Consider the following 24,038-nt stretch of genomic DNA (forward strand, 5'->3'; position numbering starts at 1 on the left):
GACCAAAACCTCCAGTGACCTCATGGAAACCTTGGGTGGCGGGCAAGGTCACCAGAGGTTGCGGTTTAGGTCTCCTAAGTGGGACAGGGGCTTTAATGTTCCTGGTTACAGGATTTACCAAGATGGTGAGGAAGATAGAAATGAGGGTGGGTGTCAATATGAGTTAAAAATACAACCACGACTGCAACATGTAATATACAGTAAACCCTCACTATAAACGAAGAATGGTGAATGTCATTACCGATTGTCTGCTACAACTGGGTACAGTATTATCATGACAGCGATGTCAACATTTGAAACATGGGAAGACGGACATGAAAGAAGATTGTACCAGAAATAGAAATAAACAACCCTAGATGCTGGTTAATACACAAAGCGACACAAAGTGCTGGAGTAACAGCAGGGCAGGCAGCATCTCTGGAGAACATGGATAGATGATGTTTCACATTGAAACCCTTCTTCAGACTCTCATTCCAAAACTGGGCTGGGAATCCAGATGAGTTGACGGCCCTAACCCGCTGGCAGATGGGAGATGCGTGGATAGGTAGATCAAAAGAGATGTAGCACAAGGAAAATGTAGAAAAGACCATTGCTAGCTAGGAGAAGGTGACAACAAAGCAAACAGAGATACAACGTAATCAAGGGGTCTGTCTATTCTGCATTGGTCATTTCGGGTCGAGACCTTTCTTCAGACCCAAAATGTCACCCATTCCTTTTCTCCAGAGATGCTGCCTGTCCCGCTGAGTTACTCCAGCATTTTATGTCTACCTTCGGTTTAAACCAGCATCTGCAGTTTCTTCCGACACAGAAAAATGATCCTATTTGTCAACAGATAAGGTGGACGATCAAAAGTGAACGATTCTTCTGTACCTCAATATCTGGCCTCTCTTCAGGTTTTTCCTGCTGCATTTGATCGAGGAGGCTCTTTAATTCTTTGCTGAGATTTGGTTTTAACTCTGGCTCTATCACATATTCAGCAGCAGCAGCAAGTGTCGCTCCCAATGAGTACGCATGAGCCTAAAAATATTGATGATAAAACATGTGTAGTAAAGTTAGTGTTATAACATTGTTTGAATATCTTGCCATCTCAAAATTTACACACCAGTTCCTGCAGCTTTAATGTAACACTCCTAACATTCCGAGCGCTATTATCAAGAAAATATAACATTGTTTCAGGTTCATATTACAAATATTGCTGACCATTTTTCTAAGCTCAAGTACAGTAAGAAAGAAAAAATAAATTTACTAGCATTAGCTGTGTGCAGAAAATATGTGATTTATTTTAAAAGGATGGTCAGAATTCACGTAAGAACTGTTATATTATTTATATAACACAAAAATAAATGAGAGCATATCAATTACTTCACATGCTCACCATAGTTAAGTTATGTCACATGGATAATTAGTTTTGTTTGGATCATTGCTATTTGGAGAAACAGTGAGTTTGCACTGACAAATAAAAATTATTCAAGCGTCGAGAGTCAAGTCAAGAGAGTTTATTGTCATGTGTCCCAGATAGGACAACAAAACTCTGGCTTCAGCACAACAGAATATAGTAGGCATGAATACAGAACATATCAGTGTGTCCATATGCCATTATATAAATATATACACACATCAATTAATTAGCAAATAAAGTGCAAATAAACAGATAATGGTGTATTAATGTTCAGGGATTTGTTTCAGTTGAGTTTAATAGCCTGATGGCCGTGGGGAAGTGTCTATTCCTGAACCTGGACGTTGCAGTCTTCAGACTCCTGTACCTTCTACCTGAAGGTAGCGGGGAGATGAGTGTGTGGCCAGGATGGTGTAGGACCTTGATGGTGTGGCCAGCCTTTATGAGGCAGCGACTATTCTTGATATTCATTAAGATCCAAATCACAAAATGTGTACCTAGTTTGTGAAGGCGAGATGAGAAGGGAATAAAACTCCGTAAGACCCACCCCAACGCTTAAAATGTGGATCACGAGCATGTCTGAAACGTTACATCTTGAAGATATGAGATTTGTCCTAGCAGGAAAATCAGAGCAATACTTAAAGATATGGTCTCCTTTCATCGATTTATTACAAGTACAATATGGTGCAACATAACTCTGGAAATTAACCGTTTCCGAACTGGGTGAGGGGTGTGGAAAGATATGAAGGAGGTAGATCCCTTTTCTTTTCTGTTCTGTTTTTTTATTTTTATTTTTATTTTATTTTTTTGTTTTTCCTTTCTTTTTTCCTCTTTTTTCATATATTTATGGGTTCTTTCTCTCTATCCACAAACTATCAATTGTTAACTCCTGGAGTGGTACTCCAGGGGCTCACACATCACTACTTTCCTTAATCTTTTCTTTTCTCTTTTTTTCTTGCTTCTGTTATTTCTCTATTGTTCAATTAAAAACAAAGAAGATGTACACAAAATGTATTATGTTAAATGCCAAGGTTTATACTACTGTACATTGGTTCTAATAAAAATATTAATTAAAAAAAAAAATCTGTGAGGTTATTGTTATAAGTCCCTCACCATGAAGTCAAGAATCAAGAGTATTTAATTGACAAAATGCACCAGGAGCAGAACAATAAAATTATTGCTTGAGCAGTATTACAGCCACATTATTGCAACAACACAAAAAATATACAGGCCACGTCGCGGGACTGGAAACTGGAAGTAACCTTAGCTAATTCTGCTACCACCATCATCTACTGCGACAAATGAATGTCGCCAGAAGCTTGCGTCCTTTTCAGGTTGGACGATGACAGCAAGGCCAACATTTGTAACAAGATGGACATGAAAAGAAGATGAACAAATAAATAGGCAATAAATAAAAAACTATCAGTTATACTAGTTAAACAAATCATAACAGGTTGTTTGTGCAATTGTTGTGCAACATATAAAAAGTCCATTGGAGTTCATTGGTGGTCGGATTGTGCAGTGTGATTCAAGGGTCCAATGGTTAATGGGATTAAGTTAGAACCTTGAAGAAATGTGTACGAAGGAACTGCAGTTGCTGGTTTACACCGAAGATAGACACAAAATGTTGAAGTAACAGTGCGAGAGCCAGCATTGTTTGGAGAGAAGGAATGGATGACATTTTGGGTTGAGATCCTTCTGCCTGAAGTCTGATGCATGCCATATGCATGGTATGACATGGACAGGACATTATGTAGGAAGGAACTGCACATGCTGGTTTAAACCAAAGATAGACACAAAAAGATGGAGTAACTCAGCAGGACAGGCAGCATGTCAGGAGAGAAGGAATGTCCTGTGAATGTTCTTTTCATAGACAAAAAACAAGAGTAACTCAGCTAGACAGGCAGCATTTCTGGAGAGAAGGAATGGGTGGCGTTTCGAGTCGAGACCCTTCTTCAGACTGGTTAGGGATAAGGGAAACAACATCATCGTGTTTCTCTTATCCCTAAGATAGGAAAAGGTTGGATTGCAAAAGGTTGGAACTAGCTCTTTGATAAAATTCAAGTAGCAAAGACAGACATACGAAGGCAGATTAAAAAATAATTCTGGTGGAGAGTACAGTTCCATTTCCTTGGCAAATGCACCCACTTCTGTGTATTCCTTGTAACTACTTACCCAGATCCCAAAGTTTGGGCTAATTCCCAAGGAATAATCATCCTACCAATGCCAAGTTTTTAATTTAAAATACTCTTTAGTGGTACAATATGAAGAGAGAAAATAAAAGGCTTTACCCTCCCGGGTCACGTGCCCATGGTTTCCGAATGCCGGGTTCGATACTTGCGTGCACCAGCAGGCTCCGCTACATGAATTTAACGGTGCAGAGATGACGATCAGTTTCTTTGAACGATCTTTTATTAATAACTCATTCCTTGGTCTTCAGGTCTATACACACGCGACTGGCCACAACGGTGGTCAGTCGAACAACTGCCGCGCGCGAAAGCGAAACTGCGCGAAAACCCCGGCTCGGCTGCGCACGGCTTCCGAATGGCGGGTTCAATACAGCAGGCGCCGCTACATGGACACGTATCAATGCAAAGTATAACATAACAATGTACTGAACCAAATGCAATAAAAGCCACTAACGAAACCAAAAAGAGACGTTGACTTTATTTATCCAAACACTGCTAAATGAGTAAGTAACATCTGCTAATAGAGGAATGCTGTCAGAGACCCAAGGTTTAGTTGGCACCCCCAGGTTACTTACATGGGATGAGCGTTTACAAGTGCTTCAGTTGGGGAAGGGGATTGACCTGGAAGGGAAAAAAAACACTTTGCCTACACGCTAGATTTTGTAGTGCAGCATTTTGCTATGTTATGTGGTATGCTATGTTGTTATGTGGTAGACTTGATGGACCGAATGGCCTAATTCTGCTCCTATCCGTTCCGACCTTATGACCTTATGTGATTCAATTTTAATGATAAACTAAAACATCATGAGAAGTTGTGGACATATTGTGTGTTACAATGAAATCCAAATGTTTCTGTTGCATCCGTTTTGTGTCAAATGTGCATATTTTCAAAGTAATCCTTGCACGCATCGTATTGCCAGAACAAGCAAAGCATTTTGGCCAAAGGGGCTCTGATAGGAGACTACTGAGTTTCCCCAGAGGCAGGTCCTCACATTACATGTCTGTGGGAGATTAATGCACTCAAGCAGCTGCCTTTGCATTTCAAGGGTCCTTTGTGTCGCTTTTGCCTCCATGTTTCCTTCACATAATGATGAAAGCATTGGAGGCAACCATTTGGCCAGTTGAGTTCATTCTGGCTCTTCCAAGAGAAATCAGTTGACCCCTCTCCTCCACATTGCCTTGCAAATGTTTTGGTTTCGTTTAGTTTAGAGATACAGCGCGGAAACAAACCCTTTGGCCCACGGAGTCCACGCCGACAAGCGATCGTCGCACATTAATACTACCCTTCACACTCTGGGGACAATTTACATTTATACCAAGTCAATGAATCTACAAACCTGTACGTCTTTGGAGTGGGAGAGGAAACTGAAAATCTCACAGAAAACCCACGCAGATCAAGGGGCGAATGTACAAACTCCGTACAGACAAGCACGCGTAGTCAGGATCAAACCCGGGATTCTGCCGTTGTAAGGCAGTAACTCTACCGCTACTCCACCATGCCGCCCTTAATCTTTTTGTTGCAGATATCATTGAATCTGGTTCGACATCTACACCACCAGGCCCCGACCAGTGGAAGGGTCCCAGAACTGAAACGTTTACTCTGTTTATGTTGTCTGAACTACTGAGCGTTTCCAGCTTTCTATGTTTTTATTACAGATTTTCAGCATGTGGCTTCTTTGCCTTTCATTTGCTGCGTAAAGAGCTAAGAAATTTGTTTTTTGTGCAAAGCGCCTCCATTCTATGACCCCTGACCTCGAGGCTTCTGCCAAAGGGAACGTCCTCTCTCTATCTAGTCGTCGATACACTTTATGATCATAAATATGTTTATCAGATCCTCTTACAATCTCTCTTCCTGCTAAGCTGAAACAGGGAAGGGCAGAAGCAGCAAAGGACTGGCGTAGGCCACCAGCTACAATTAAGGTCATCTTTTAATAAATAGGCAAATGCATTTACCTCCCGTGAAGAATATGATCATTATAAGATCATGTGATGAATTCCATAAGCCATTCGGCCCATCAAGTCTACTCCGCCATTCAATCATGGCTGATCTATCTTCCCCTCTCAACCTCATTCTCCTGCCTTCTCCCCATAACTTCTGATACCTGTCCTAATCAAGATTCTATCTATCTCTACCATAAATATATTAATTTACTTGGCCTCCACAGCCTTCTGTGGCAAATAATTCCACAGATTCACCACTCTCTGACTAAAGAAATTCCTCCTCATCTCCTTCCTAAAAGAACGTCCTTTAATTCTGAGGCAATGACCTCTAGTCCCAGACTCTCCCACTAGTGGAAACACCCACACTACTACTAGTGGAAATATGCCACGTTTTAACCCACAGGTTAACAGCAGAGTTGGCAGAAGTCCTGCGGGTCACTTTCACGGCATAACTCCCTAATCTTTATACTTTACTGTGGTGGAATGAATTCCAAATGCAAGGCAGTTAGACTGTGATTAAAAAAAAAACACTTTTGCTTGTTTGGTCAGTAGCTCTGTACTGTTTCTTGCATAATCCAAATATCTCTATTGCCATGGATGAGTGCAGTTTCGGAATCCTCATGAATCGCTCCACAAGATTACTAATACTATTAATAATTTCTAATAAAGATTTGTGGTCTGAATCATTACACCTTTTAGTGACATTGAGTATTAAGGGACAATAAACAAACTGTGGAGGAACTCTTGCTCAAGCAGCATCTGTGGGATGATGGTCGACATTGCAGGTCAGAATCCAGCGTCCATCTTGCCTCTCTTTTGGATGAGAAAGTGATTGTTACTCCATCAACAGAACTGGTTCAAAGATTCCCACAGTCATTATTTGTTATGAAGCGTAAACAAACTTGGTTGAAGTTTAATGACAAAACCAAGTTACAAGTCTCAACATGCCTTACAACTTGCAAAAGTACATTATATCCCTGCCTTGCTAAATCAACCGTTACTAAGAAAAGATATTGATTATTTTGTTTTGCATTAGAAGATTAGGATTGCTTTTGATGGCAATGAAGTGGATAAGTCCAAAATCTGTCAGTGTTTTCAATAATGGAAAGGAACCAGACCAAATGCCAATTGAAAGGTTGCCAGTGAAGTAAATATTCATGAAAAATACATTTACAGGATCAAAGAAATGTTGCAGATCTGAAGGGAATCATTTGGCCCAACAAATCCATGCCAGGCCTGAATAGAACTACCCTTTAGTCCTATCCCCACAATCTTTATAACTCCAAGAGTCGACACAAGTATCGTCTGAACCACGGTTTGAACCTGGTTTCACTGTCTCTGGAGTAAACACACTCTGTATTTACCCTTTCTATTCCCCTCATTCTCCTGTGCTCCAGGGAATAAAATCCAAGCCTGCCCAACCTCTCCCTATAGCACAGGCCCTCAAGTCCAGGCAACATCCTTGTAAATCTTCTCTGCACTCTTTTCATCTTAACACCATCCTTCCTGTAGCAGGGTGACCAAAACTAAACACAATACTCCAAATGTGACCTCACTAACACGTTGCACAACTGTAACAGAACATCCCAATTTCTATTCTCAAGACCCTGACTAATGAAGGTCAATGTACTGAAAGGCTTCTAAACCACCCTATGTAACTTGATGCCATTTTCATGGAACTATGCACCTGCACTCCTAGATCCCTCTGCTCTATAACACTGTCCAGGGCCCTCCCATTCACTGTGAAGACCCTGCCCTGGTTAAATTTCCAAAAATGCACACCTCACATTTATCTGCATTAAACACCATTAACTATTTCTCAGCCAACTTACCCAACTGATCAAGATCCTTCTGTAATTTTTGATAACCATCTTCACTATCTATGATACCACCCTAATCAGTAATCATGATTTCTACATTCTCATTCAAATTGTTAATAGAAATAACAAACGGGAGCCAGCAACAATCCCTGAGGGATTCCACTAGTCACAAGCCGCCAGTCCAAAAAAAACCTTTCCACCATCACCCTCTGCTTCTGCTTCCTTCCATGAAGCCAATTCTCTATCCAGTCAGTAGACACAAAAAGCTGGAGAAACTCAGCGGGTCAGACAACATCTCTGGATAAAAGGAACAGGTGACGTTTTGAGTCAAGACCAAACTGAGAATCAGGGGAAAAGGGAAATTAAAAATATAGATGGTGATGTAGAGAGATATAGAACAAATGAATGAAAGATATACAAAACAGCAATGATGATAAAGGAAACAAGGCAGTCAACTAGCTCTCCCTGGATCTCATGCGATCTATCCTTCCAGAGCAGCCTATCATGCAGATCCTTATCAAATGCCCTGTTGAAGTCCATATAGACAACGTCTGCTGCCTTGCCCTCATCAACTATTTGGTTACTCAGTGTGTGATGCATGCAGTACACCTGCAGGAAGCCCTACTAATCACAAAATATCCCTCAGGAACAATAAAAACGGAAAAACAAATCTTGAAATATTCTAAAGGCAATAAAGCAAATTCCAGGCAGTATGATCATTCATAATCATCGCTAATCCCAGCAAACAACCATTATTAGCTAAAATTCGCACCATCAGTAATATCTAGAGAAGTTTAGTATTAAATGTAATAGCCAATTACACTGCGGGAGATATACTTTATAACATTGAACCAAATTATTTTTTAATGCCACTCGTATTAATGCTGCCATTTGCCTATCTGGAACAAGACAAATGAAATTAAACTGATTTGTGCAATAATTGTGAAATTAGTTCATTATGAATAACCAATCCAGCTCAAGTTAAGTACCTGGCCAATCATTTAATCGGACTCATTTTAAAACTCTCAATCAGAGCGCTGATGAGGTTTGGATTTCCTTAATGATAGCAACATAACAAAATTGATCTTCAAGGATGCTTAACTGGAAACAATATTTGAGACCAAAACGCAGAAGGAAATATTGAAACAGGTGTCCAAAGGCTTTATCAGTGGGATACATTTTAGAGGACATGTTAAAGGAGGAAAAGTAGAAAGAGTTATGTAGTGAGTTTATGGCCTCAGGAACTGATGACTAATCCAAGGGTGCTTTAGATGCCAGAACTAAAGGAACGATCTGAGATTTGCTGTACTGGAGAGGAACAGAAATAAGGACAATGTGGGCAGAGGGATTTGAAAACGATCAGAACTTTATAATATCCAACCATTATTTTATTTTTAAAAAGACCCCAAGAGGAGATATGAAAAGGATGTTTCCGTATGTGTGTGTGTGTGTGCGGGTGGAGGGGGAGAGTCTAGAACTGAGATCTCTGCTTAAAACTAACAAGTTGCCTATTTAACAGGGTTGAGGTGAAATCTAATCACTGAGAGGGTGATTTTAAAAATAAATCACTTTTTCAAAAGATGGTGAAGCAGAGTTTTGAATATTTTGTAAGCGGACGTTGAAACATTACTGTGGGTGGACAGGAAGGCAGAGTTGAGGTTACAATCAGATAGCTACGATCTTATTAAGCTGTGGACCAGGCTCCCTTTTGGGTGGAGTGAACTGCTTCTGCTCGCACTGCATGTGTATCCATAATTATAGATCTTCAATATTGTATCACTATGATTCCCAAAGAGTACTCCTGCTTTCCAACCTTAATTGACAATAGGTCCGGGAGTAGGCCATTCGGCCCTTCGAGCCAGCACCGCCATTCAATGCGATCATGGCTGATCATCCACAATCAGTACCCGGTTCCTGCCTTCACACCATATCCCTTGACTCCGTTATCTTTAAGAGCTCTATCTAACTCTCTCTTGAAAGCATCCAGAAAACCGCACTCTGAGGCAGAGAATTCCACAGACTCACAACTCTGTGTGAAAAAGTATTTCCTCATCTCCGTTCTAAATGGCTTACCCCTTATTCTTAAACTGTGGTCCCTGGTTCTGGCCTCCCCCAACATCGGGAACATGTTTCCTGCCTCTAGCGTGTCCAAGCCCTTAATAAGCTTATATGTTTAAATAAAAATCCCCTCTCATGCTTCTAAATTCCAATATACAAGCCCAGCCGCTCTATTCTTTCAGCATATGACAGTCCCGCCATCCCGGGAATTAACCTTGTGAACCTACGCTGCACTCCCTCAATCGCAATAATGTCCTTCCTCAAATTTGGAGACCAAAACTGCACACAATACTCCAAGTGTGGTCTCACTTGTACAACTGCAGAAGGACCTCTTTGCTCCTATACTCAATTCCTCTTGTTATAAAGGCCATTCGCTTTCTTCATTGCCTGCTGTACCTGCATGCTTATTTTCAGTGACTGGTGAATAAGGACCCCCTGATCCCATTGTACTTCGCCTTTTCCCAACTTAACACCATTTAGGTACACCACATCTACTGACTCTCCCTTGTCCATTTACCTAGTAACATCCTTAAAAAATTCCAGAAGATTAGTCAAGCGTGATTTCCCCTTCGTATATCCATACTGGCTCAGACCGATCCTGCTACTGCTATCCAAATGTGCTACAATTTCATCTTTTATAATTGATTCCAGCATCTTCCCCACCACCGATGTCAGGCTGAGTGGTCTATAATTCCCTGTTTTCTCTCTTCTGCCTTTCTTAATAAGGTAGCCTGCGTGGTGAGTACAGATAGAGAACTGCCAGGAAACTCGATTTCATTTTTCTGATGTGATAAGGCATTGTTGTGAGTGGCCTAAGTAGCCTCCACAAACAAGATTTCAAAGTGCATAAGAAGAAGTGAGCAACAGCAATATTAATATCCAAACTGTGATCCATCAGCTGTCTCAGGTTCAGGTCTGGAGAGTGATATGATGGCAGTATGGTATGGGTCACAGCAGCAAGGCACACAGGTCACTTCGCATGGCAAGGAAGATCAGGACATTCGCTGCCCACCATAGCCCCTCAGGCCGCATGCCCACCCATCACCCACAACCAGTCACCCCAGGCCTCTCCTTCTGGCTGACTGACGGCATCAGCCTGAAACCTGCCCATTGACTACAAGAGTATGTGCTGAACGACGCACTGAAGCTCGGTGCACCCAACGCCAAGGCTCTGTGGGGGAGGGCTACAGTCTAGGGTCCTTCCGCTGCTCGACATGGGGGATGGGTGTGGTGGAGACTCCCCATAAAATAAGGGAAGGGATTCCACGCCATTGGGCCACATGAGTGGCAAGGATGTGGGGAGTGAATTCAGGAAATTGTATGTATGTATAGCCTCCAAGAATGTTGGGTGGAGTTTTATGCACGGTACTTGCATTGCTCCTTGTTAGCATTTATCAAGGGCATCTGCGAGGAACCAGAAGCAGCAGTCTTACAGCGGTCAGACTAAAACCACTGATAGAGCATTACACTATAGAGCAAGGGCAGCACTAGTTAGGAAAGGTTTTAGACCATTACAGACTGGGAAGTTTCCAATTGTGTATTTAATGTTGCATCATTAGAAATAATTTCCAAAATAAGTAATATTGGAGTTCAATTCCTTATTGGACCCACAAGATCTTCAAGTATGCAGACTAAGTTGCTGTCCTTGGCTGGCATTGTGACACATACAAGATGCTAACAGCTTGCATTCCAGTTCAAATGATATCACGCCACAGTGCTGTTAGTTGCCGAGGAATGCTTATCAAATAATTATGAGGACTCCACAACAGCACAGAAGTAAAACAGAAAAAGAATCATTCATCTGGTCAAAAAACTGTGGCATCACGGTGACATAGCGGTAGTGTTGCTGCCTTACTGCGCCAGAGACTCGGGTTCGATCCTAACTACGGGTGTTTGTAAACTGATGGCAGAGTGGCACAGTGGTAAAGTTGCTGCCTTACACTGCCAGGGACCTGGGCTCGATCCTAACTACAGGTGCTGTCTGTATGGGGTTTGCACATTCTCCCTTTGACCGCGTGGGTTTTCTCCAGATGCTCTAGTTTCCTCCCACACTCCACACACCTACTTGTTTGGAGGTTAATTGGCTTTGGTACAATTGTAAATTATTTCTAGTGTGTAGAATAGTGTTCGTCTACGGGGTGATTGCTGGTTGGAGCAGACCCCATGGGCTGAAGAGCCTGTTTCTGCACTGTATCTCTAAAGTCTGAAGCAGCCACAGTCCCTTAAACAGTTTCCAAATGGATAATTCAAAGGGTTGTGCTTTTTTTGAGGGACTCAGTTTTATGGGGGGGGTGGGAGCTTGGAGAGCACTGTATGATTAAGTTATATCTGACATTAGGGAAAGATCAGATGTGATAACATGGACCAAGACCCACACGTGCCAAGTCCAATTTTGCAATTGGTTCCAACATTACCTGAAAATGATCAACACCACACTTTACTGAGATAATTTGATCTCGTATCGCATCTAGGCAAAGTAAATATCACATTTAATGACCAAAAGTAGTGGCTTAATTTTCAATGGACAAGCAGTATAAGTAATTTATTAGTGTATTTTTCTATTCGAAGGGTGTGACTAACAGATATATATCACAATTATGGCTGAATCCATATTTAATTGATTTAATGCGATTTAATAGTCAAGAGAAGGTAAAACTATCAATGATAAAGCAACCCTGCAATGTCACTAAACATTGATCCAGGTAACATTAAGGATAATTGTAAAGCAGCAGGGAACACATAATTGAGTGGTTTACATTTGCTTCAGGAGTCTGCAGTATGTTTATGTTAATTATTTTGTCTTTTGGTTATTCAGCCGACCATTTTTGATATTGTTTAAAAAAAAATCAAACTTAACAGGTTTATAACAAGGTTACATATAATTACACATTTTTTATACTTTCATGCAATATATTTCAGTGTACTTATTTCAGTTAAACGGCACATATTGCATCTAATATGGTCTGTAACATTTTACCTTATCACTTCCCCAGTATGCTATGAAAAATATGAATTGCCTCTACTCTTTGTTGGAAAATAGAACATCCTTCATTGCAAGATTTAAAAAAATAAATCTAAAACTCACGACATAAAAAGCGTGTCATAAGTTCTCAACAACCCTTTTTCGTGGATGCATCATTGCAAACATTCCTGGCATTTTTTCCCACTCAGTGTTGACAAGCATTTTGCACAATTGTGTTGTCATTTTATTCTGCAGTAATGTTTTCCATTTTTGCTAGGTTGGTGATCTTATCTGTTTAGGACGGTTACTAAATCAATTGTTAATTATTTCCCCAAATTTGACAAAATGGAAAAGATCATGAATTAACTACAATTTTGTCTTAATGATTAATGATAAAAGCAACATTTCATGAATCAGGATCAACCACAAACCAACCTCCTTTCTATTGACTCCATTTGAACTTCACGCTGTGTCGGCAAGGACGAGTCACACCCTGGCCACTCCCTCTACCCTTTCCCATCGGGCAAAAGGTATACAAGTGTGAAAACGCACACCTCCAGATACAGGGACAGTTTCTTCCCGGCTGTTATCAGGCAACTGAATCATCCTACCACACCAGAGAGCAGTGGTGAACTATTATCTACCTCTCTGGCGACCCTTGAACTATCCTTGATCAGACTTTGCTGGCTTTACCTTGCACTATATGTTATTCCCTCATCATGTATCTATACATTGTAAATGGCTTGATTGTAATCATGTATTGTCTTTCTGCTGACGGGATAGCATGCAACAAAAGTTTTTTAATGTAAAGGCCTGTAGCAATGGATTGGGCCTCCAGCAATCATATTTGCTTAGTAACATTGTTTTCATAAAAGCTTTCTACAAACCATATTATTCCCTCATCTAAATGATTCTATGAAAGAACATGCTCAGTACGGCCTGTCTTCTTTATTGGCACCAGTCTTTCTTCTTTTAATGGCAAGCTTTGTAATTGCACATTACATCTTTAACTGCAATAACTAACTCTGAATTCACTCATATTCCTTGCTTCTCCTCAAAGGCAGTATGAACCTTCAATGCCCACAGATCTTCTTCTTATCGAGTCCACACACAAGATAGGAAGTTGTTCAGCCAGAGCTGAACACACTTCTCGGCATCTGCATACGATGGTGTCTGTCTTGTGCTTCTTGTGCGTGGTGGTGGAAAGATTGTTGCAAACAGGACCGCAACGTGAACGCTCTTTCCTCGACCCCAATATCCACAGTTGACAATAGCACTCATTCTAAGGCAGGTGCCGGGCTGTGCCATTCGTGCTTGTTGACGTTATTACTCACATTGAACTGTGCCATTGAGAACCCAGTCTCATATAATCTCAGACCAGAAGCCACAGTTCCTTCTTTGCCGGGCACAATGCTCTTTCTACTTCACAAATTATTATAACTCATCTTATGTCATGTCAGAAAAGACAGAGTACTCTGTTCAGCATCTGAAATCATGACCAACACTAAGAACAATACATTTAAATGTTGCTGTGAAAGAACAAACTAACATGCAATTAGTATCAAACTTTACAATAAACCAATCCTTTGTCAGCGTCGGTACAAATGACATTGAATTATCTTTTGTGTGCGGTGCTGTGTTCCCCAGAAATCAGCAGGAGCCAAGAACAGACAAAGCATAATGAAGAATAACATTGTGTACACTTCCCTGTAATAAATAATCTGCAGATATCCCGAACTATCCCTGTAAGGAAACAAAATAGAACCATTGACTATATCGCTCCTTAATCCTGAGGAGATTTGAGAACTAGAAATAGTATAACTACACGGATGTGCTCAATGGGAATAACATCTTTTGCCTTTGATGCAACTAATCAAGCATTGCCATTCACAGCCATAAAACATGCTGCGCTATACTCTTTTCCAGAAACTGGTTTGAGGATGTGCTGTGGTCCTGCAAAGCTGGAATAGTGGGATTAGGGCTAGAACTGAGTGTGGTGTGCAAGACTAATTATGAGTCATTCTTGTACCTTGGTGAATGGATTAGAACTGTTAATTTAGATATTGATAACGGGAAAATTAGGAATCCGTAGTTTCAAATGTGCAGCAGGTGGGTAGTGGGGTAAACTGGAGGGCTGCAAAGCCCCTGTAGACATCCTGGGACTCGAGAGATCATGGGATTAGGAAGAACCCTGAGGGTTGGCAGCAATGGCTTAGGCTGTATGTGGATGTATGTTGGGGATAAATCACAGAAGGATGATGGCAAGTAATTGTAGGCCACTACAATGTAAATGCTTAGGTTTATTATTGTCTCATGTACTGAGGTACAGCAAAAAGCTTTGTTTTGTTTGCAGTCCCATTACATCCGATAATACTGTATATAAATAGAATCAAGCACAAAGGATAGAACAAGGGAAAATATATAGAGTTCAAGAAGGAACTGCAGATGCTGGAAAATCGAAGGTACATAAAAATGCTGGAGAAACTCAGCGGGTGCAGTAGCATCTATGGAGCGAAGGAAATAGGTAACGTTTCGGGCCAAAACCCTTCTTCAGACTGATAGCGGGTGGCAGGGAGAAGGAAGGAAAAAGGAGGAGGAGGAGCCCGAGGGCTGGGGGATGGGAGGAGACAGCGCGAGGACCAAGGAAGGGGAGGAGACAGCAAGGGCTAACAAAATTGGGAGAATTCAATGTTCATGCCAGCAGGATGCAGACTCCCCAAGTGAAATATGAGGTGCTGTTCCTCCAATTTCCGGTGTTGCTCACTCTGGCAATGGAGGAGACCCAGGACAGAGAGGCCGGATTGGGAATGGGAGGGGGAGTTGAAGTGTTGAGCCACCGGGAGTTCAGGTAGGTTCTTGCGGACCGAGCGGAGGTGTTTGGCGAAGCGATCGCACAACCTCCACTTAGTCTCACCGATGTAGATCAGCTGACATCTAGAGCAGCGGATGCAGTAGATGAGGTTGGAGGAGATACAGGTGAACCTCTGTCGCACCTGGAACGACTGCTTGGGTCCTTGAATGGAGTCGAGGGGGGAGGTAAAGGGACAGGTGTTGGTTGCATTTCTTGTGGTTGCAATGGAAAGTGCCCGGGGAGGGGATGGTATGGGGGGGAGAGAAGAATTGACAAGAGAGTTGCGGAGGGAGCGGTCTTTGCGGAAGGCAGACATTCGGGGAGATGGGAAGATGTGGCGAGTGGTGGGGTCACGTTGGAGGTGGCAAAACTGACGGAGGATTATTTGTTTTATGTGATGGCTGATGGCGTGAAAGGTGAGGACTAGAGCTGTCCGTCCGTCCGGCTGCCAGCCACCTTTCTGCCTTTGATTCGTTGCTACGCCGAAACCAGGCACAGAATCGCCGAGATTTTTTCCATTTTGGTAGAGATTTAACTTTTCATTCCAAGTATCCACTCCTAATTAAATTTTGTCGTGTTTATGTACACATTTTTAATCAAATCCTTCTTCTCCCCCCCAAATTTCAAAAGAAAACTGGCTGCTCACCCATAGAGTGTTGGTGAACGTTCCATCGTGTGATGTCCTATGCCCAATGCTCACAGATGTCCGATCGGAATGGATCTATTTACATATGCCTTTGCACCAGCCCCAGCCCCAGCCCCTCCCCCCCCCCCCCCCCGAGTTGCGAGTGCGGGGATGGGGAGAGAGAGCAGTGTTGCGGGGTATGGAAGAGACCCTGGTGCGAGCCTCATCTATGGTGGAGGAGGGGAACCCCTGTCCCCTGAAGAATGAGGACATTTCAGATGCCCTGGTGTGGAACACCTCATCCTGGGAGTAGATGCGGCGTAGGCGGAGGAATTGGGAGTAGGGGATGGAGTCCTTAGAGGAAGCAGGGTGAGAAGAAGTGTAGTCCAGATAGCCATGGGAGAGTTCAGTGTACAGTTCTCAGCCTGACAGCGCATCAGATTCTGAGGAATGTCCGATGCCCACAAGTTGGTGGACGTAAATCAGACAGTACCCGAACTGATGAAAAGACTGTTCAGAAATCCAGCAGTTCGGATAACAGAGGGGAAGAATCTGTTCCTGATCTGGCGGTGTGTGCTTTCAAGCCTCTGCATTATCTGGCCAACATGAGCAGCACCTCATATTTCGCTTGGGTAGTTTACCCCGGTGGTATGAACTTTGACTTTTCTAATTTCAGGTAGTCCTTGCTCTCTCTCTCTCTCTCTCCCCACCCCCTTCCCAGTCCTCCGATTAGTCCTCCCACTGTCTCCGTCTACTTTCTTCCTCTGCCCTACCCCCTCCCCTGACGTCAGTCTGAAGAAAGGTCTCAATCCAAAACGTTGCCTATTCCTTCTCTCCACAGATGCTGCCTTACCCGCTTTGAGTTTCTCCAGCATTTTGTTTCTACCTATGAGCAGGGAGACCAAGGAACAATCGGTTTGGACAGGTCTTTGATTATGTTGATTGCTTAACCAAGGCAGCGTGATGTGTACATGGAGTCAACAGTAGGAAGCCTGTGCTACATCTACATTTCCTCCGTAATTTCTTGCAGTCTTGGGTAGAGTTGTTCCTGAAGCTCTTTGGCTGACAGTATGCTTTCTATAAGGTGTGCTTGTGAAAGTTTGCAAGAGTCATTGGAGGCATGCCGAATTTTCTCAGTCTCCTGACGAAGTAGAGGCACCCATGTGCCTTCTTGTCTGTTGCTTAAATGTAGTTGGTCCACGGCAGATGGTTGGTCAGATTACCGCCAAGGAGCTTGAAGCTCTTGACCATTTCCACTTTGGCACCATTGATTCCTTAATTCTTTTATTAAAAATGTTAAACCATTTAATGAATTAAATGTAATTAACATCTTAATTCTCCTTCTCATTCCCACACATATCTTTCTGTCCTAAGTCTCCTCCATTGTCAGAGGGAGGCTAAACGCAAATTGGAGGAACTGCATCTCATATTTCGCTTGGGCAGCTTACAGCCTAGTGGTATGTATATTGATTTCTCCAGCTCCAGTAACCCTGGCATTCCCTCTTTCTCTTCTCTTCTATCCTTCCGCTACCAAAGTCGCACCAGCTTCTCATCTTCACCCAACAAACAGCTAACAATGGCCTGTGACCTTTATCATCGTTACTTTTTTGCATATCTTCCATTCATTGTTCTTTATTTCTCTACATCATCGTCTATATCTCTCATATCCCTTATCTGTAGCGTGAACACCTCTGCGCTGCTGAAAAAGGTCCAGCAGAGATTGCACTTCCTGAGGGCGCTCAGGAAGAATAACATCACTCAGAGACTGCTGCTGTCCTTTTATCGGTGCTCCATTGAGAGCATCCTAACATACTGTGTAATAATAATAATAATAATAATAATCTTTATTTATATAGCACTTTTCAACAAAACCAATATTTGAACCAAAGTGCTTTACAGAGATTGATTAAATTAATTGAACACATCAAATGTCAATATATCCATACAAAACAAAAAAGAGAAAAAAAAGAAAAAAGACACAGAACAGTACACTATAGAAATCACCATGAAACGTCCCCCCACAGCAGAATTGACTGTGAGGGAAGGCACTAAAAATATCCAGTTCTCCCCCTCATAGTCCACCCAAGGTCGGGGTCTATATGTGGCGTCCTCAGCCAACTCGATGTTCTCAGGCCCTCTGCCGCGAAGCTGGATCATCGGCGTCGGGTGAACATTCTTCAGCGGCCTGGACTGAAGCGGCCGCTTCCTCCCTGAAGACTGCAATGTCCAAAGTTCTCAGGCCGCGCTGGCCGGACCTCTGACACTGGCGAACTCGGACACCAGGCCCCGCGGTGTTGAAATCCAGTGCCGCCCGCCCGCGGCTGGACGCTCTGCAGCCGCAGCTCAGCGATGTTGCAGTCGGCGTTCCCAGTGCCCCGGAGCTTACCCGAAGGCGATCCGGTAAGGCATCGCCCGCTCCATGTTGGTGTTGGTGTCCCAGCATCTGCACCGGCGGCGAAGCTGTAATCCCGGCAGGAAATCGTCGCTCCAGCGCTGCTCCAGCTCGATGGTAGGCCGCACAGAGAGGACGAAGAAGCGGTTCGGAAGAAAACCGCATCTCCGACCAGGTAGGACTGGGATTAAAACAGTTTCCCCCTTCCCCTCCACCCACCCACCACATAAAAGAAGACTTCCAATTAAAAGTTCCCACGGACAGGACTAAAAATAAAAATAAAAAAGGAGAAAGGACGGACTGCAGGAGGAGCAGCCATACACAACGGCGCATCACCCCCGCAGTCCGCCATCTTAAGCTATGTGTATGCGTATGGTACACCAGCTGCACAGCGGCTCAGAGGAAAGCGCTCCAGAGAGCCATTGACAACGCCCAGAGGATTGTCGGCTGCCCTCTCCTTACCTTGGAGGACCTACACAGTTCCCGTTGCATCAAAAAATGCCAGAGTATTATAAAGGACATTTCCCACCCCGGACACTCCCTGTTTGAACTGTTGCCGTCAGGCAGACGGTACAGATCTACAAGGACAAGGACAAACAGACTTAAAAACAGTTTTTACCCCACTGCTATAAAGGCACTAAATGTAGCTGCCAAGGAACGCAGGGGCGATACATACTAAGGGACTGTGGTAACTGTGAAATCGACAGAAGGATGTAGGGTTGTGTTTATGTGCTATTTTCATGATATTTATTTTAGTTGTTTATATTTTTTAAATATTTTACCTTGTATGTATCGTTAGCTTTTAGAAATGTTTGAATGGTGCACTGACTGGCTGACATTTTTAAATTTCGTTGTACATGGTTCATGTTACAATGACAATAAAGAAACTATTCTATTCTATTCTATTTTAGTCTGAAGAAGGGTCTCAATCCGAAACGTCACTCATTCCTTCTCTCCAGAGATGCTGCCTGTCCCACTGAGTTGCTACAGCTTTTTGTGTCTGTCTCTGGGGGATGTACTCTGCCACACTTCCTGAAGTTGATATTAGCTCCTTCGTCTTGCTGACATTGAGGGAGAGGTTGTTGTCCTGACACCATGTCACAGAGTTCTCTATCTCCTTTCTGTACTCCGTCTCATCATTGATCGCTATCCATCCCCCCCACAGTGTGCGAACCTGCAGATGGAGTTACAGTCGAATAAGACCACACCTCCTTGAGAGTACCCAATACCTCAAGATACAATGTGGTCAAAGTTCTGCAATACTCCAAAGGGAGGGTTGTATGGAGGGGTGACATTATCCTGTGACGCCCTGATACAAAACCGCTTTGAGGTTGCCGAATGGCTCACACACAGAAGTGCAAATCAAGTTTCTCGAGCGATACAATAGAACTATGGAATAGCCACTATCACATATGCTATGAGAAAATAAAATAGATTTTCAGTTTCATCGCATTGAAAGTGAATGTTATGCAAATGAATTTCTTGCAAAAACGTAAATTACAATTTGTCAAAATTTTCCAGTTACATTGCCGAATGGATATTATCAATTAATGGAAACCATGGTATTTCAACTACTGTGCAGGAAGGTACTGCAGATGCTGGTTTAAGCCGAAGATAGACACAAAAAGCCGGAGTAACTCAGCGAGACAGGGAGCATCTTTGGAGAGAAGAAATAGGTGATGTTTCGGGTGACCCATTCCTTCTCTCCAGAGATGCTGCCTGTCCTGCTCCAGCTTTTTGTTCCTATCTTCTTGAAACGACTGTTAGTTATCATTTACAGGTCATCCCCAACATTGCAACAGGGCTCTGTTCCTGAGAACTGTTGACAACCCGTATAGTTCGCAAATTGGAAATGAAGCCGCAAATTGAGTTCCCACATGGCAGTACATGCCTGCAGTTCCGTGGTATCCAGTATATCCATCCCGCCCTTCCCCCAAACAGTCATTTGTCTGCAAGTCCTGTACATAATCAGCCATTGATATGCTGGGGAGGACTCGTACTGAAAAATAAATCATGAATTATTCACAAATTAATAACCAGGTGTTCGTGAGTCATATAGATAGAGCTTTGAAACATGTTGTATGCTGTGATTACTTCTACAACATCAGCCCAAGATTAGAACTGGTAAGATTCACGATCCTGGTCATTGCTTAAAAAGAAACAGGGACTCCGAATGCTCAAACAAACAACACTTAACAAAGCAAGCCAAAATACGTAAATTAGTCAGGTAGTCTCAATGGCAGAAGTCTGTGCAACATTAGCACAAAGCAATAATGTCAGGTAACGAAGAGAGAAAATGACAAATAGAAGGGATGAAAACTAATTAAAAAGAGGGTAACAATTAATTCAAAAATAAATGCAGCAATCTGAAGGTAGAAAACAGATTAAATATTGTTGTAAGTTTAACAGGGCCAAGTATCAGAATTTTATAAAGGCTGCTGGTTCTCAAATAACATCAAATGAACGGGAATCACAATAATTGGCCTTTGAAAAGGCTCCCAATTATTCACTTCAGAGATTTAAAATACAGGTACAGATGCTCAGTGGAGATGATTAAAGCAAAGATCTGTCTTTGAACAAGTCTATATTCTTCATTTGTAATTTCCATTCTGGTTTACAAAATGTTCCTATTTGTTAATTACTTTCTGATGATGCTTTGGACACAATTTTAAACATGCACGCCCAGCTTGCCCTTGTCAATTTCTGTGGTAAGCTTTGGAAATGCTTGTGGTCTGGCTAATAACTCTCTTTAACCCGAGACTACATTTTAAGTAGCAGCATTGTAAGCAGTGTCTGCGAGGCGACCACGGTGGCGCAGTGGTACAGTTGTGGCCTTACAGTGCTAGCAGCGCCGGAGATGCGGGTTCGGTCCCGTCTACGGGTGCTGTCTGTACGGAGTTTGTACGTTCTCCCCGTGACCGCATGGAATTTCTATGAGATCTTCAGTTTTCTCTCACACTCCAAAGATGTACAGGTTTGTAGGTTAATTGGTTTGGTATAAGTATAAATTGTCCCTAGTGTGTGTAGGATGGTGTTAATGTGTGGGGATCGCTGGTCGGTGTGGACTCAGTGGGCCAAAGGTCCTGTTTCCGCACTGTATCTCTAAACTAAACTAAACTAAAAACTAATGATGACTACAAGTCATCAATAGACCCAGAAAAGGGAGTAGTTCAGCTTTCTTTTATGAAGACATTACGTGCAAGAGTGCTTCTGCAGACCTTTCGGAACATTTTGGACTTCCCAAGACTGCATTGGATCCCTTCTCTTCCCTTATCCTTCTGAGAACAGTCGAGGAACAGCCACAACTTCACAAATTCAAGGAATAGAATTAGGCCATTCGGCCCATCGAGTCTACTCCGCCATTCAATCATGGCTGATCTCTGCCTCTTAATCCCATTTTCCTGCCTTTTCCCCATAACCCTTGACACCAGTTCAAATCATTCCACAGATTAACTACCCTCAGACTAAAGAAGTTCCTCCTCACCTCCTTTCTTAAAGAGCGGCCTTTAATTCTGAGGCTACGACCACTGGTCCTAGACACTCCCACCAGTGGAAACATCCTTTCACATCTACACTATCTGGGGGAACAGTCCAGGGACTGTTCCACAGAGCTTCTGCCTGTGGTCTCCTGCAGTGTTTACTTTATTGATGACAAGTTTGAGTGGGAGTCAGGCCTGATATATTTATAATTTGAATCACTTTGGGCAAATAGAATAATTCCAGCAAGTCGAATTATTTATGGTCAGGACCGCAGACACTGCAAACATAATGGAGCAGTTTCACAACTGTTTCTCAACTGACATGTTGCAAATGGTTTTGTTGAAAAGTGATTATGCATCAGATAGTTAATATAGTTGGCATTTATTACCTAGCTACCATTGTTTATTTTTTCAAATCCCCTGTGTATCTGAATTTCTGCAAAGCCATTCATCATTGAGGAAACACCTGCACATACAGTCCTATGAGATTAACATAGAATCTAGGATACCAAGCTCCAAGGCTAAAAAAAGAAATAGGAAAAATGTGCTCCATAAATCTCATTTTAAGTTTCACTTTCTAATGGATTAATTTCTAAGGATGGTTGCTCGTGTAATCGCACGTTTCTGATACAGTACAAGTTTTAAACCTGAGAAACCTCATCTTTCCAAATAATTTTAAATCCCACTTTCTAAAATGTTGCCTCACTAAGCTTTCTCTAACCAAAACCATTTTGTGCGCATTAATGGATACCATTCATTCACCTGCTGGCTAAACTGCAAGTACAGGTGCACAACCTTTTATCCAAAAGCCTTGGGACCAGACACTTTTCGTAATTTGGAATTTGTCGGCCTTCGGAATGGAAATTTTTTTGCGTAGATTTTAATGGCTGGCTCAGTGGTAGAGTGCTCGGCTCATATCCGCAAGGTCGCGAGTTTGCGCCTTGATCCCGGCAGTTCCTCGGTCGCGAGTTTGAGTCTTCAATGTAGTTTTTTCTTGCAGAATAAATGTCTGTATGAAATGCAGTGTGTTGAATGAATTCCTGAATTTGTAAATGTGAACGCAGCATTGAATCACCTCTCACACTCATGTCACCCTAGCGGGGCTACATGCCCTAAGGCGACATTTTCACACTCTTATATCCGTGTGGACATGCGTTTGGCGCCAAACGTGAGCTTTGGTGAGCTTTGGTGTGCAGACGACATCCTGGAAAAAATGTCCGGTTTCTTCCAGGTAGGCGATATACCCTCCCGGGCAATATACCCTCCTCTTCTCTTTTATGAAGGGGATTAAGTTCCCCTTTCTTCCAGGACCGACCGGAGGTTCCGCTGTCACCTCTGCGGGCCGCCCTCGGTGAACGCTCACTCAACTTTGTCTTGGGATTCCTACTCTCCCGCGCAATGTACCCCCACCTTCTCTTTATGAATGGGGATTTAGTTCCCCTTTCTTCGAGGACCGACCGGAGTTTCCGCTGTCGCCTCTGCGGGCCGCCCTCGGTGAACGTCCTGTCTCCCTGTCCCTGGGATAGCAGGGGGCGATCAAACAGCACAATACCCCCCCCCTCCCCCCCCAACTCCAGAGGAATCCGCTCCCCGATGGGCCGCTACGGCGACAAGTGGCAGTTCGCCCACAGCCCGAGCTGCGCGACCCCAAGAACAAGACGTACCTTGCGCACCATCAGCTTCTGCCCCTATGGGGAGCGTGTTCCTCTGGAGTTGGAGTGGGGCTGGGCTGGAGTTGCTGATCTGGGATCTCCGTGCTTGCAGTGGGCCTGGGGGTCGGTGTCCCGATGAGGGGGCACAGCTCGGGCTGTGGGCGAACTGCCACTTGTCGCCGTAGCGGCCCATCGGGGAGCGGCTTCTGGTGGTCCTGATGTCTCCAGCCAGTTTGCAGTTTTCCTCTGGAGTTGGAACGGGGCTGGGCTGCTGCTGGCTGTGGGTCTCTGGGATCTCCGTGCTTGCAGTGGGCCTGGGGGTTGGTGTCCCGTTGGTCCTGACGTCTCCGGTGACTGGCACTGACCTGCTGGCATCGCCGACGTGAAGACAGTGCAAAGCCCCCGCGCCGGTGCAATGGGCGGGGAGCTGGAGAGGGGAGGGAAGGGGTCACACACATGGCCAGGAAGCAGAGGGGTGTAGGTGGGGTGAAACTGAAGGGAGCGACAATCTGCTGCTCCCTGCCCGCTGAGTTAAAAAGTTCCCACGCAAGACTCATGATACACTGTGCATCATGAGTCTACCGTGGGAACTTTTTAACTCAGCGGGCAGGCAGCAGCATATTGTCAATTATTAACCCTCCCGCGCAATATACCCTCGCCTTCTCTTTTTTGA

At 43.4% G+C, this 24,038-nt stretch overlaps 1 protein-coding gene across 1 annotated transcript in view; it reads right to left on the reverse strand.

The window, feature by feature from the left end:
* LOC129703922 (kinase non-catalytic C-lobe domain-containing protein 1) overlaps window positions 1-24,038 on the reverse strand; it is a 191,076-nt gene that overhangs the window by 117,885 nt on the left and 49,153 nt on the right. The window contains 1 exon segment of the mRNA XM_055646635.1: window positions 871-1,017. Within this exon segment, the coding sequence (XP_055502610.1) occupies window positions 871-1,017 (147 nt within the window).

The sequence above is a fragment of the Leucoraja erinacea genome, chromosome 15 (assembly GCF_028641065.1).
Source record: "Leucoraja erinacea ecotype New England chromosome 15, Leri_hhj_1, whole genome shotgun sequence".
NCBI classification, from domain to species: Eukaryota; Metazoa; Chordata; class Chondrichthyes; order Rajiformes; family Rajidae; genus Leucoraja; species Leucoraja erinaceus.